This window comes from Sapajus apella, unplaced genomic scaffold, assembly GCF_009761245.1.
Source record: "Sapajus apella isolate SASKATOON/1434 unplaced genomic scaffold, GSC_monkey_1.0 scaffold6, whole genome shotgun sequence".
Taxonomy (NCBI): Eukaryota; Metazoa; Chordata; class Mammalia; order Primates; family Cebidae; genus Sapajus; species Sapajus apella.
The window spans coordinates 61,152,734-61,168,240 of NW_022436946.1; the positions used below are offsets into that span (position 1 = coordinate 61,152,734).

The 15,507-nt window shown below is 37.7% G+C and overlaps 1 protein-coding gene across 5 annotated transcripts in view; it reads left to right on the forward strand.

The window, feature by feature from the left end:
* RARS2 (arginyl-tRNA synthetase 2, mitochondrial) overlaps positions 1-15,507 on the forward strand; it is an 83,135-nt gene that overhangs the window by 48,825 nt on the left and 18,803 nt on the right. For 4 of the 5 annotated variants that reach the window (XM_032275292.1, XM_032275294.1, XM_032275296.1 and 1 more), the window contains 2 exons: positions 2,955-3,038; positions 7,002-7,078. In XM_032275292.1, the coding sequence (XP_032131183.1) occupies positions 2,955-3,038; positions 7,002-7,078 (161 nt within the window). The remainder of the gene's footprint in view (positions 1-2,954; positions 3,039-7,001; positions 7,079-15,507) is intronic. The other variant, XM_032275293.1, reaches the window with a different exon arrangement.

Genomic DNA, 15,507 nt, shown 5'->3' on the forward strand with positions numbered 1-15,507 from the left:
GGGGGGGGGGTGGGGAGCTGGGGAGAGATAGCATGGGGAGAAATGCCAGAAGTAGGTGATGGGGAGGAAGGCAGCAAATCACACTGCCACATGTGTACCTATGCAACAATTTTTCATGTTCTTCACATGTACCCCAAAACCTAAAATGCAATAAAATAAATAAATGGGGAAAAAAATTTATTAATTTATATTTATTTTTTGAGATGGAGTCTCAAAAATAAATTTGAGACTGGGGTGCAATGGCATAATATCGGCTCACTGCAACCTCTGCTTCCTGGGTTCAAGCGATTCTCCCACCTCAGCCTCCCGAGTAGCTGGGACTACAGGTGTGTACTGCCACATCCAACTAATTTTTGTATTTTTAGTAGAGATGGGGTTTCACTATGTTGGCCAGGCTGATCTCAAACTCCTGACCTCGTGATCTGCCTGCCTCAGCCTCCCAAAGTGCTGGGATTACAGGCATGAGCCACCATGCCTAGCCTATTTATTTTTTACTTGATCTGATTTAGGTCGGATGGATAGATTTTTAAAAAGTTGTTATTAGATGAAACACACAGGCTCTGGTACCTTATATATAGTACGATATGTGTGTAAATTTAAAAATGTAAATAACAAAAGTATATCATTTTCATGGGTGTGTATGTCCATGCACAAATGTGGAAGGATTGATAAAAAATTCATGATAATGGTTACTTTTGGGGAGTTGGAAATAAGAATAAAGTTGGAAATAAGGAACAAAGAGAAAAAAAAAATAAATAAATGATAATTTCAATAAAGAGAGATTACAACATATTACTTCATTGTTATAATGCTCCAATGTGTAATATACTTACGGTTTTTATTTAACAGATGACATGCAGCAGGTCAATTTAAAAACTGAAATTAAAATTATATAATATTAGAATTGGAAGGTAATTTGGAGTTTATCTCAATCTAATTTCACTTCCAATTTAGAAATCTGTGTATTACATGGTTAAGAGAAAGTCGTTTAACCTGAATTTCAATGCTTTTCAGAATGGAGAAATTAGTACTTGTGGCATAGATTGTTGTGGGGTCAGCTCTCATTGTTCTTGAGCAGCATTTTAAGAGAAGAAATGACTTTATGAAAAAGTATAAGAAACATACAATATGAAAAAAGCTATGTGAGTAAGTCAAAAGTATAGGAGTGAGTAAATAATGGGTAGCATATAATAAAGTTGTTTTCTAAGTTGAAAATGGATGAGTTAGACATAATATTTGAAAAGTTACCATGCTGTGCCTTCATGTGTTATATTATTCAATTTTATAACAGCCGAGTTTGGTAAATGCTCTTGACTCTGGTTTATGGATGAAGAAATTCAGATACCAAAAGTAACTTTCAAGATCCCGAAGTATTGTAGCCAGGATTTGAAATTAAGCAGTCTAATTCTGGAAATCTAGGTTCAGACATTTAATTGGATTTGTGAGATAGCAAGGGGCTAAGAAAAAAATAGGAATGTGCCATGTGTGTACCAGCTGGAAAAACTGGGCGTCCAGTTGCTGGGACTTTATAGATTGGGAAAGTCTAGAAGTAGGGAAGCTGGAAAAGAAGATAGCTGCAGTAGTTTAAGTCAGGTATGGGTATTGATGAGGGTTTATTTGCGAAAAACAAAATCCATTCTTAGGAAAGGCAGAAGGGGATTTATTATAGGATATTGAATGGTTTACAAAGTTGTTGGGAGGGCTGCAGAAACTTTGGATTAAGCTGACATAAGTAACTCCCAAAACTGCACGATAGAACTGTGTCATCAAGGGAATTCCTGCCTCTTCTGTAATCACTTCCACTGCTCTAGAGCCATGCTGCCACTGCAATGGTCAATAAACTGCCACTACTCCTGCCATACCATCTAGAATCCTTTAGGCATAAGAGGCAGACCCGTATGCTTTCAATTTCTTTGGAGGTCATTGTAGAATACTAGGGTCTCTGTTCATGGTGCCACAAAAAAACAAAGCCTCCACAACTGTGCTTGCCGTAAAAATAGAAGTAGCTCCCCTTCCAAATCTTACACAGACTGTATCTGATTGCCCAAACCTAGACGACTTCTGGAACTCTAACCACAAGAGACTCTGGGAATTGTACTTTTTAGGTTCAGCCTTGGCAGTAGATGAGGGCACAAAAGAAGGAAAGCGGAATCGATGTTGAGTGTGAAACCAGCATCAGCAGTATGGGAAAGTGAAGGCTTTAGATTCGCTTGCTGTTAGGGAGCAGGCATGCAGAGGATAGATGTTAGTGATTAGAAGGAGATAGAATAAACTATTTAGAAAACAAAGAAGGAAAATACAACAGTGAGGCTTCAGTTCTTAGGGCACAGACAAATTATATATTTCGTGTTAATTAGTGAGATTTTGTTGTTGTTGAGATGGAGTTTTGCTCTTGTCACCCAGGCTGGAGTGCAGTAGCGAGATCTCGGCTCACTACAACCTCTGCCTCCTGGCTTCAAGCACTTCTGCCTCAGCCTCCTGAGTAGCTGGGGTTACAGGTGCCTGACACCACATCTGGGTAACTTTTGTATTTTTAGTAGAGACAGGGTTTTACCACGTTGACATCAGGCCATCTGCCTGCCTCGGCCTCCCAAAGCACTGGGATTACAGGTGTGAGCCGCCACTCCCAGCCAATTTTTTTTCCTGTCCTTGGAATTGACTAGAATAGCAGTTACTCTAACATGTGTCCTCAGCTCCTATTAATAATGTTAATGAAAGTTCTTTTATTGTGAAAATTGTGAGATTCTTTGGAATAACTGCTCACAAGTAATTTCTTACTCCCTTTCGGTAACATATATGAAAACACAACAATGAATGTTTTAGTAAAAAACGTTGAGTTGGTAAATTTTCTGAAAAGAATTTTCTACTTGTGATTTGATAATAGAGAAGTACATGGTTCTTATGTCAAAAATGGATAACAAGAATGAGAAACTGTATACTTTATTGATTACTAGGAAATTTTATAGCAAATCTCAAAGAAGCTTTGGGACATCAAGTAATAAGAATAAATTACCTTGGCGATTGGGGCATGCAGTTTGGTAAGTACCCTTGAGATATTATTTTTCATTTCATTGTAAAATTTAATTTTAAAAACTTTTATCTTCTGTACAGAATATAGGCAGAAGCCCATTGGATGAAGTAGTAAGTCCTATCTTTTTTTTTTTTTCTAATGGCTCTTTTGCATAAAATCTTCTATTTATTTGAGTAATTCTCACCCCACAAATTACCTTTGGGAAAGGTAACTTCACACATTCAGAGAAGACCTGGGCTAAGCATGGTGTTTCACTCCTGTAATGCCAACGCTTTGGGAGGCTGAGGCGGGTGGATCACTTGAGCCCAGGACTAGGAGACCAGCCTGAGCAACATGGTGAAACCCTGTCTTTACAAAATACAAAAAAATTAACCAGAAATGGTAGCATGCCCTTATAGTCCTAGATACTCAGAAGGCTGAGGTAAGAGGATCCTGTTAGCCCAGGAGGTCAAGGCTACAGTGAGCCATGATCACACCACTGCACTCCAGCATGGGTGACAGAGCAGGACCCTGTCTCAAAAAAAAAAAAAAAAAAATCCAGAGTAAGACCTGATATCTGGGCTTTTGTGGTTTTAATAAAGAGAAATTGCCTGCTTTTATTAGTTAAATATAGAAGTGAGTATATACCCTTCTCAACCACAGCCCGCCGTTTTTAAATCTGAGGACATCCAGCCTCCCTGGGCCATCCTACATGAAGTAGGATCCACTATTATATCATAGCCTGTGGCCCAGAAGATAAACATACTTTGGCTTCCCCTTTAACTATTATGGTGAAGGGTAGGAATGGGGTGAGGAAAGTCCAAAAGGAAAAGAGAAAAAGTGAGGAGACCAAACAGTTAAGTGCCACAAATTATCTCTCATATAATGAGTTTGCTCAGAACCATTCCTAATTCATGTAAACCAGTCATCAAGAGAAAAAGAGAAGAGTGAGATCCAGACTGTTAAGTATCACAAATTATCTCCCATATAATGAGTTTACTCAGAACCATTCCTAACTCATGTAAACCAGTAATCAAGGTATGAGAGGGCAAGATAAATGAAGTTGTTATGGTGGTAAAGAACAGGGTAACATGTGAAATACAAACCTTAAAAAAATCTCTTGTGTTACCCCCATGTGTATTTCAAGAAACAGCTCTAGTATCACTTCTATAAAGCATTCTCACAAACACACCCTTGCCCATCTTCTCACATTACCAATTTCCTAGTATCCAGCCTTATTCAAATATGGTAAGGCTCCTGTCTTATATTCTTATTTGTGTGCTTCTCTACCCTACTAGTCATGTTCCTTGAAGGCATGGACTGACTTTTATATCTACAGTGCTTGGCACATAAGAGGCACTCCAAGAAAAGTAGACCTTGAACCTGTTAACAGTACTCTTACTATTCACTGTGGAAGAATCAGAATACATGCCCTGCATTTAAAAAATCAACCTGTAGTTCACAACAGCTGGTAGTCAGAGGCCTAGGCCCTAGGCTCAGCAGTCAGATTTAATAGATGGCATTGCTTTTTATTAGTTTGACTGATTTAGACATTTCACAGGCATTAGCAAATATATGATTAGGGTATTCATTAAATATTAGCTGCAGGATTTCATTATAGCAGTTTTTTTCTCTAAAGGACTGCTATGGTTAATGATCTGTCAACATTTCCATTATAATCATCATTGTAAAGAATCATAATTTTGCTGTTTCAGCGATCCCCATTTGAAAGTTGGCAGTTTCTAAGCACGGAATTAGGTTTTGAAAATGTATTAGGCTGAATGTTAAATGGAATCGGCCTTTGCTTTTCTCATTTTTGTGTTTTGGAACACTGAGCATCTTTCCACACTCTGCTCTCAATACCCTGAATCATAAGCACATTTGCTCTTGCTTGAAAGTGAATAGAGCTTAAATCATCCTTCCTGTTCCTAAGTTCCAAAGTATTGTATATTCCTGTGTCCTGTGTTCTGTCACATCCCACTTACTACTGAGCCTTGTATAGAAAAATGTATATCAGTAAACCCTTTTCGATCTGAGGCTTGGTAATTGATATAATTATAGAAGTAAATTGTTGTTGTTGTTGTTTTTCTTTCCAAGACGGAGTCTCGCCCTGTCGCCCATGCTGTCATGCAGTGGTGCGATCTCAGCTCACTGCAACCTCTGCCTCCTGGGTTCAAGTCATTATCCTGCTTCAGTCTCCTCAGTAGCTGGGATCACAAGCATGCACCAATATGCCCAGCTAATTTTGTATTTTTAGTAGAGACAGGGTTTCACTGTGTTGGCCAGGCTGGTCTCAAACTCCTAATCTCAAGTGATCCTCCCACCTCAGTCTTCCAAAGTGCCGGGATTACAGGCATGATTACATGTCTGGATTACATGTCTAGCCAGTAAATTTTTTTTTTTTTTTTGAGATGGAGTCTTGCTCTGTTGCGAGGCAGGAGTGCAGTGACATGATCTTGGCTCACTGCAACCGCCGACTCCCTGATTCAAGCGGTTCTCCTGCCTCAGCCTCCCAGGTAGCTGGGATTACAGGCATGTGCCACCATGCCCAGCTAATTTTTGTATTTTTAGTAGAGACAGGGTCTCACCATGTTGGCCAGGATGGTCTCGATCTCGTGACTTTGTGATCCCTCTGCCTCGGCCTCCCAAAGTGCTGGGATTATAGGTGTGAGCCACTGCGCCTGGCCAATAAAATTAATATTGCTTTTGATCCAGGCTGCATGTATTTTTTCAAATGGAAATTATGATTATCTTTATGTAGAATACCTGAAGAGTCTATATACTCCCAGATTGTACTAGGAATTTTAATTTGTAGTTTACAAGCTTTAGTTTTTGGGTTTTTGTTGTTGTTGTTGTTGTTGTTAATAGGTTCAAATTAACACTATCCCTGAACTCTGGATTTATCATCAAAGACTAAAAAATTATACACAGTCAAATGAAGGAATTTTGTTGCTTGGCTATCTTGAACCTGAGAAATAATCAAGGATGTTCCAAGTTTTACCTTTTGCTGTATTCCTCCAATTATTTGTTTAAGAACTAATATAACAACAAAACCATTGCTGTCTTTGCATTAATACCTACAAGTTTAAAAGGAAAGTTTGAAATCACTTTCCATGAATTTTTAAAATAAATTTTGAGTGCCTAGGGACTAGCATTATGATGTCACTTCAACAGAGTAGCTGCTTAATAAATGTTTAGTTTTTAATATCTACTAGGGAGGTGCTCAGCACTGTTAATACAAAGATAAATTAGTCCTAGAGTATACCTTTGATGTGCTCATAACCTATTGGTTTCTATGAGCTTAATTTCAGTGATCTATTCAGTATGTTGAATTCATGGTTAAATATTATTGAATTTGACTTTTGTCAGTTTATGGGGTCGTAGAAGGTAAAAGTGTGTTTTGTAATAATTCTCAGGATACGGCTGGGCACAGTGTAATCCTAGCACTTTGAGAGGCTAAGGTGGGTGGATCGCCTGAGGTCAGGAATTCGAGATCAGCCTGGCCAACATGGTGAAACCTCGTCTCTGAAAAAAAAAAATAGTTCTCAGGATACAGAATTATGACAGGTTGCTCTTTTTTTTTTTTTCTTTATTTTGCTTATTATTTTTTTTGAGACAAAGTTTCACTCTTGTTGCCCAGGCTGGAATGCAATGGCGTGATCTCAGCTCACTGCAACCTCCGCCTCCCAGGTTCAAGCCATTCTCCTGCCTAAGCCTCCCAAGTAACTGGGATTACAGGCATGTGTCACCATGCCCAGCTAACTTTTTTATATTTTTAGTAGACACAGGGTTTCTCCATGTTGGTCAGGCTGGTCTCGAGCTCCTAACCTCAGGTGATCCGCCCACCTCGGCCTCCCAGAGTGTTGGGATTACAGGCGTGAGCCACTGCGCCCGGCCAGGTTGCTCTTTTTATGGAATTATGCCTATTCCCTGTCATGCCGTTTCTCTATTGTTCAACTTCATAATTTTTATTTATGGATTATCATGGTAGGTCTTCTGGGAACTGGCTTCCAACTATTTGGCTATGAAGAAAAACTGCAGTCCAATCCTTTACAGCATCTCTTTGAAGTAAGTTGGCAATAAAACATTTCAAATTGTTTTCAGAGTTCTATGCAGCTTGGTAACGTAGTTTTAATACCAGAGGTTATTTATTTATTTATTTATTTAGAGACAGGGTCAGGTTCTGTTGCCAAGGCTGTAGTGCAGTGTCACAGTCTCAGCTCGCTGTAGCCTCTGCCTCCTGGGTTCAAGCGATTCTCATCCCTCAGCCTCCCAAGTATCTGGGACCACAGGCGTGTGCCACCATACCCAGTATATTTTTGCATTTTTAGTAGAGATAGGGCTTCACCATGTTGGCCAGGCTGATCTTGAACTCCTGACCTCAGGTAATCGACCCACCTTTGCCTCCCAAAATGCTGGAATGAGTCACCACACCCGACCTCCAGAGGTTTAAAAAATATGTTCTGTAAAACAGGAACCAAAACTTAATTGAAATTGTTGCTTTTGGTTGGTCACAGTGACTCACACCTGCATCCCAGCACTTTGGGAAGCCAAGGCAGAAGGATTGCTTGACACCAGGAGTTCAAGACCATTTTGGGCAACATAGTGAGACCCAGCCTCCACGAATTAATAAAATATTAGCCAGGCACGGTTCCTGTGCCTGTAGTCGTGGTTACTTGGGAGACTGAGGCAGGAGGACTGCTTGACCCCAGGAGTTCAAGGCTACAGTGAGCTGTGGTCACGATACTGCACTACAGCCTGGGCAACAGAGCAAGACCCTGTCTCAGAAAGAAAGAAAATGTTGCACTTATTTTACTAGGTTATTCTTTTTGTTTCCTAATCTGAGATTTTTTTCAATGCCATTTTAGTTGATTTGGGACAGTATTTCTTCAGGTGTAGAATCTTTTTAGAATAAACATGGAAGATAATGATTCAACAAAAATTTCTCAATTTTCTGTCAGTTAATATGTACTGCAGCTTTTTTCATGGTAATAACTATATATCAGTTAGACTTGAAAAGTGTGAATATTTTTGTTCTTTTTCTGGTGTGGGGGATGGCACGTGTATTTCTCTCTGAAATTGTGTGTGCTTTTTCCATTTGTGTCTTTCACCTCATTTTCCTGGCTTTTGCTCAGTGTGAATGCCCATCTACTTTATTTCATTTAGTCCCTTGGGTACTTTGCTTCTTTATCTTCAGTTCTTCCTGAAGTTTATTAATAAAGCCCTTCCTGTCCAAACAATCTCCAGGGATGTGTTTCCCTTCATTGTCCCTGTTGTTATCTCTGCTGTTTCTGGGCCTCACAATGGAAATATAGATACGTTGTCAGCCATGTTGGTGACAGATCAGAGGATCAGACTAAAAAGATATTCTGCCTGTGTTTGAGAAAGAGCACTTGTGAAAATAATGCTTGACTTCTCCAGCTAAAGCCACGATGTGCTTCATCGTTTTCCTTTCTGTTACATGATTTTCCCCTGCAGCTTGCTTTGTGATTAAATTGAACAAAAACATATTCTAGTTCTAACCTTCAAAGGTTTGTCATTTTTCCCTGAGTCCATGCCTGTACTACACTTTAAAATGACTGCATTTTGATTTATTATGTTAACCAAACGATTTCGTCTCTTTCCCATTAAGAGTTTTATTGATAGGCAGGAATTTAAAAATTAATAATTCTTTATGGTTGTCTATAAGTAAAGCATGTTCCCTTAGTGCCTGGGGTTTTTACTGTATTTATTTATTTATTTTTACACTTGAATAATGTCACCTCAAGCTTAACAAACCTTCCATGAGATCCAGGCCCACATAGACACCCTATGATGCTTAAAATACAAATACCTGCTTGGAGACCTTGTATCATTGATTGCAGCATAGAGTGCAGCACGACATGTGAGAGTTATTTTTTTTATGTTACGTTTCTTCTGCCCCACTTCAAAAGTTTTTATGTAATTCTGCAAATAGTAAACCTTTGTTTTCTATGATATTGTATTTTTATCTTTTAATATATATATATTTTTAAGACAGGGTCTATTCTGTTGCCCAGCCTGGAGTATAGTGAGTGACACAGTCACAGCTCACTGCAACCTTGACCTCCCAGGCTCAGGTGATTCTCCCACCTCAGCAACCCAAGTAGCTGTGACTGCAGGCGCACACTAGCACACCCAACTAATTTTGTTATTATTTGCAGAGACAGGGTCTCCCTGTGTTGCCCAGGCTGGTCTTGAACTCCTAGGTTCAAGCAGTCTTTCCGCCTCAACCTCCCAAAGTGCTGGGATTATAAGTGTGAGCTATCATACCCAGGCTATTTTTTAAATAGCAATAATGTCTTGCTATGTTGTCCAGGCAAGTCTCAAACTCCTGGGTTCAGTTGATCCTCCCCCCTTAACCTGCCAAAGTATTGGGATTACAGATGTGAGCCACTGTGCCTGGCCAAATATAGGTATAGGTTTTCTGGGGTTTTTGTGGAGGTGAAGTCTCACTATGTTGCCGAGGCTGTACAATATTTTAAATATTTCAGTAAAATCTGTTTTCAAGTTCCATGGAAACCTAAGCATATATTTCTTTCTATGTACTTTAATTTCCTGTCTTTAGAGACTCAAAAATAGTGGGCCAGACATGGTGGATCACACCTGTAGTCCCAGCACTTTGGGAGGTCGAGGCAGGCAAATCACCTGAGGTCAGGAGTTTGAGACCAGCTCAACCAACATGGAGAAACCCTGTCTCTACTAAAAATACAAAATTAGCTGGACGTGGTGGTTCATGCCTGTAATCCCAGCTACTCGGGAGGCTGAGACAGGAGAATTGCTTGAATCTGGGAGGCAGAGGTTGCAGTGAGCCAAGATCATGCCATTGCCCTCCAACCTGTACAAGAGCAAAACTCCGTTCCAAAAAAAAAAAAAAAAAAAATAGTGGAAGGTCAACATCTATGTTAGAGGTTGTTTACTGGTAGGTACACATAAGGAAGGAATAAGGTCAACAGGGTACTTCTATGAATAATTTAAAAGTTCGGTAATAATGGTGTTGTTTTCATTAGTGTTCTTTTGCCTAATAGACTCACCGGCAACTGCATTTAAAGATAAAAGAAGGCAAGTCGGATATATGCACTTTGCTATTTGTAGTAGAAGACAAGACCATTAGAGTATTCACTTGCTCTTTTCCTTCTCCTTTTGTAGGACAGAAAATTTTCAAAGCCTAAAATGGCAGCCTCCAGGTTATTATATCTTTATGCTAATTGTATAGACTCAGTTTGCATTTTAAAATTACATTTGCTACTTTGGATTACTTTCAAAAAAAACTGTTAGCATAAATGAGGAATTTTTTTTTTAACTTTAAGCAAATATTAATAAATGATGTTATTCTGCTCCTAAAAGAAAATCTGAAAATCAACAACTGAATTTATTTACTAACTGAAAGATACCTTTGCATGCCCTGCGGTGTCCCAGACGGCATAGGTGGTAATACAGACTCTCTGCCCCATCGTTATTTCTGGTAACCAGAATAGGTGACCAGAAAGTCAGCGATAGTGATCCTAAGCTTGGAAAGTGCTTGGTGTATTGGTAAATAATATTGGCTGATTTCCTGGAAGAAAAACTTTAAGATGATCTACATTTACTCTTTCTTATTTGTGAAAATCTGTTTTCTCAAAACTTTGGCCGGACACTTGTTTTTTTTCTTTATCAAGCTGTAGTTAGCACTGAGCTCTTTGAGAGGAAGAACCATGTTTTCCTTATCTTCCTTATCCACAACCTTAAATACTATGACTTGCATAGTATTAAGTAAATGTCTGAATGAATTTGCTCTTATAGTTCTTTCGCCCCCTTCTCTAATTATATTTAAATTGTGGAATATAAAATGTATTGTTTGTCCAGGAAATAACTAACTATTATAGAATACACTAATTACCATTTGTCAGAATTTAACTTAGTTTGTTAAAACAGTTTACTACAAAGGAAACCAAGGGCCAAACCCTGGATTCTGGCACAGGTATGCTGGCTCTTGAGTGTTCTATGCAAGTGAATGCCCCCACACCTGCACTGTAGAATGCCTTTATGAGCCATTGATTTCCACTGGTTTAATTGTGTACCTGGCATTTTTGTTTCTTTCATCCCCTGAGTTGGTATACCAGGTATACAATTAGTAGTTTCATTCTGGCACTTTCAACTTTCTGGCATATTTGTTTTAAATTTGGCCTAGGCCATCCAGTAGCAGATTTTATGTCCTGACTTCCTTTAAATTGTACTATGATAAGTATTCTCTAAATTATACTATAATCAGTATCAGTATATTCAGTTTCTCAGCCAAGTTGGAAATGATATTATTTGATAGTTTCAGAATTTCTTTGATAAAAATATGTAACACCCACAGTCATTTACTACATTTCTGTTTTGGTGCATATGCTTCACTACTGGTTTTTCTCTGTACCAAATAGCATTCTTTTCCCATGACATCTGGTTGTTTTGTACATGGACTTAGGACTTTTGTTGGACAGCATTTGAAATTTTTAATTATTCTTTTTTTTTTTGTCACAAAACAGGGAAATCGTCTGGTTATAGTTCCCTCTTCCCTTTTGAATTGGCTGTTAAATAGCTAATACATTTTTTACTTAGAATTCACATTAAGTGATTCAGGAAAACATTTGCAATAAGCTTTGGACAATACATTGAAAAAACCTTTCCACTTATATTGAAAAGTAATTTTTTTTTTTCCATGACGGAGTCTTGCTCTGTCACCCAGGTTGGAGTGCAGTGATGCGATCTCAGCTCACTGCAACCTCCACCTCCCAGGTTCAAGTGATTCTCCTGCCTTAGCCTCCCAAGTAGCTGGGATTACAGGTATGCGCCACCATGCCCAGCTAATTTTTTGGTATTTTTTGCCATAGACAGGGTTTCATCATGTTGGTCAGGCTGGTTTCAAACTCCTGACCTTGTGACCTGCCCACCTTGGCCTCCTGAAGTGCTGGAATTACAGGCGTGAGCCACTGTGCCCAGCTGAAAAGTAATTTATTGCGGTAAAAGTTAACAAGTATTAAATCTGAATCATGGATATGTGGGTGTCATTTACTTTTACCTATATTAATAATACTTTTAAAAGTAACTTTTTAGGCTTTCTTCTAGATTTAAACTATTTGAATAGACCTTAATATCCAAAATAGTATTTCTAAGCATATATAACCACTTTTTTTTTTTTTTTGCTACAGAAGGTTTTATTAATAGAACTTGACTCATTGCATATTGCCTATTAATACGGATTTTGTAACCACAGACAATGAAATGTAAGGGCAGCCTTTCATAAGAGATAAATATCATGCCAATAAAATATGCATTAGCCTGTATCCTAGCACTGATATTTTAAAAAGTTACATAGGGTGGGTGTGATGGCTCACTCCTGTAATCTAGCACTTTGGGAGGCTGATGCATGTAGAATGCCTGAGTTCAGGAGTTTGAGACCAGCCTGGGCAACATGGCAAAACCCCATGTCTACTTAAAAAAAAAAAAAGAATACAAAAAATCAAAAAATTAGCTGGGTGTGGTGGTATGTGCCTGTAATCCCAGTTACTTGGGAGGCTGAGGCACAAGAATCACTTGAACCCAGGAGGCGGAGGTTGCAGTGAGCTGAGATCATGCCACTGCACTTCAGCCTGAGTGACAAAGTGAGACTCTGTCTCTCAAAAAATAAAAATAAAGGTACATAATAACACAAATAATATAAATTTTTTCTTAAGTTCAAATTGACCTCCAAAGGTTCTATTTCAGTATTTCTACCTTGCCCCTTCTAAAAGGATTTAAGGTAATTACAGTGATGAGTGTTTAATAAAAGAAAAATAGAAAGTCAGGGGTTAATATATCACTAGGTAATATTATATAATAGCTTTGACTCTGAGCTTTCCATATCAGAAGGCAAAACGTATTTTAAAAAATAGGACAAGATCAAAGCACCAATTTAATGAGTGATACTGTTTACTTGCTCTCATTTTTAAAAACATAGAAGTAGTATATATTCCTCAAGAGACAATATTTTTCCTAACTTTAGAGTCACCAAACAATTCCTCAACTTTAAGTAAATAATTCAAGACTAAATCAATTCTTGTCATATGTAGGGATATTTATGCAGTTGAAATTTTTATTTTAGGAAAATTGCATTCAAAATTTCATCATTGGTTAGGTTATATTTCTTTTTTCCAGGGAATGTTATTGTTATGGCTAGTGTGAATTTTGCTCCTCTATGACATTTATATGTAAGAAATAGTTCTTAAAAGTGTAAGAAAATCTGATTTCAGCCATCACTTTTGAGAGTGGTAATAGTCAGTGTAAGTCATTGTTAAGGATTTCCTGCTTCCCAAATCACACAAAGTTCCCCAGGCTCTTATGTGCTTCCTAGGACAGTCTTAGAGGATTCTTCTTGTCTTCAGTGCACACTGGCCTTTTATATGTTTAGTACCCCAGCCTACATGATGCTTGGAGGCATGCAGCTCTTCTTGTTTGACAGACATCAGCTGGTGGTCCTTTTCCTGTCCACTGGCCTAGAGACCAGGTCGCTATGTAGACGCACCATGAACCATTTCCCACTGAGGGTCTGCACCACCCCAGGGGCTTGTTACCTTCTGCCCCTCCTGGAAATCTTTCCCATCTCCTCCCCAATGCAGGTAATCTCCTTTCCTCTATCCTAGCAGTTTCTCCACTTGGCCATTGCTCCTTGCTGTCCCTTCCCAACACTGCTTGGCTTTCTACCATCTCTCTGCTTATTTGGGACAATACTACAGTGTCTCATTGTCCTCTTAGAATGAGTTTTGAAATACCTAGCAAGGACAAAGTACACATTAATAGCTCACTAATTTCTGACACCATTGAAATGTGCAAAAAATACTTTTTTCAGCATGAGAAATGTTGACATTTATTACATGCTACTGTGTGGTGATCTAGGAGGAGTTAATAATTATCATCCCTGAATAAAGATGTAAAATATCATGAATATGGTTATGTATGTACACAGAGTAAAAAGAGGAGATTCCAAATATTAACAGATGAATAAAAGGTGAAATACAGTTATATGCTACAAATAATGTATTAAGGAGGAGAAATTTGATAACTCATGAATTAGCTCAAATTAGTTATTTTTTTTTTTTACCTGCCATATTTTGGCTTTATTGTGAACTGTTTGCAGTATTGATATGTGCAGTTTTAATTATATAAACTCATTTGAATGTCTTTAATTTTTCATTTAATATTAGGAATCAACTAGCAGTTCTCTAAGAAATTTCTGATCAAGGCATGAAACAACATTAAACAATGAAGTTGTTCAAATTATAATCATGAATATTTTTACATGTTCTTTTCTAAACAATGAGGTAAAAATTCAGTGCATTTTAAGATAGATGACATAAATATATGATAAAAGAGTCTATGGTTTCTAAGATTTGCTAACCATCCTTGGCAGTTATTCTCAATATTTCTAAGACAAGCATGGCTAAAAGTGGGATTAGAGCCCCACAGTAAAGAGTTAAACTCAGCCCATGTGGCCAATGATATTCTAGGATCAAGTTTAAAGGCATAAGAAAGGCTTATCCTACTACTTTTAATTTCATGCTTAATTCTTTATATTTGGGCAGATCAGCCCAAGAGCTTACTGTAATTATCTCAGTTAAATTCAAAATAAAATGTTACGCTTTTTGGCAGGCCCAACATCTAGAAATAGTGGAAAAGGAATATTAATATTCGTTTAAGGAAGTCTAAGACATTTAGTTTATTCCCTAATGGAAACACAACTTTTGTGTGTGTGTGTTTTCTTTTAAAAGAAAAATTGTTTCCATCCTCAAAAACTTTACTAAGCCATGCTTCTTATTATCAAATCCAAATTTAAAATTGCCTTTTTATTTCTTTATGTCTAAATCTAGCCTTAAAGGAAGATATCTTCAAAATGCATCCTTTCCAAGGGTAGAAAAGGTTCATGGTAACTGTATAGTTTTGTATTGTGCATTTACAAGTATATTGGGAAGTGCTTATTAAAGTTCTTCTGTTTGATAGCGTCAGTTGATTTTCACTAATGTTTGTTTTATAACTACATATTGCGGAAATACAATATTAAGAAGGGCTTTTTATTTTGTATTTCTATTTTTTAAGAAAGAGAAGATTCTGGTGAAGTTTTTTGTAAAATAGTCATATCTCTATTTTGAATGCATAGTAGATTTTTTAATGTTTGGCTATTTGAGTTTAAAGTCCTAGATTTAAAAACAAAAAAAAACTTCACCCTGGAGAAAGGCTTTATGGGGGAAAAAAAAAAAAAAAAAGAAGTCCTTTGTGAAAATAAGGACATTTTGCATATGCGTACTTAACCTTGTGTGCACATGTGCATATGTGTGAGAGATAGAATAAAAAACTGTTTATGAATATATATTTATGTTTTTAATATCTGTAGCCTCGACTGTTAAGCAGGTGTCAATGGCTGGATCATTCAAAAGTCAAGAAGTCTGCAGTTTACTATCTTACCTCTTTGTTTTTCCACACCT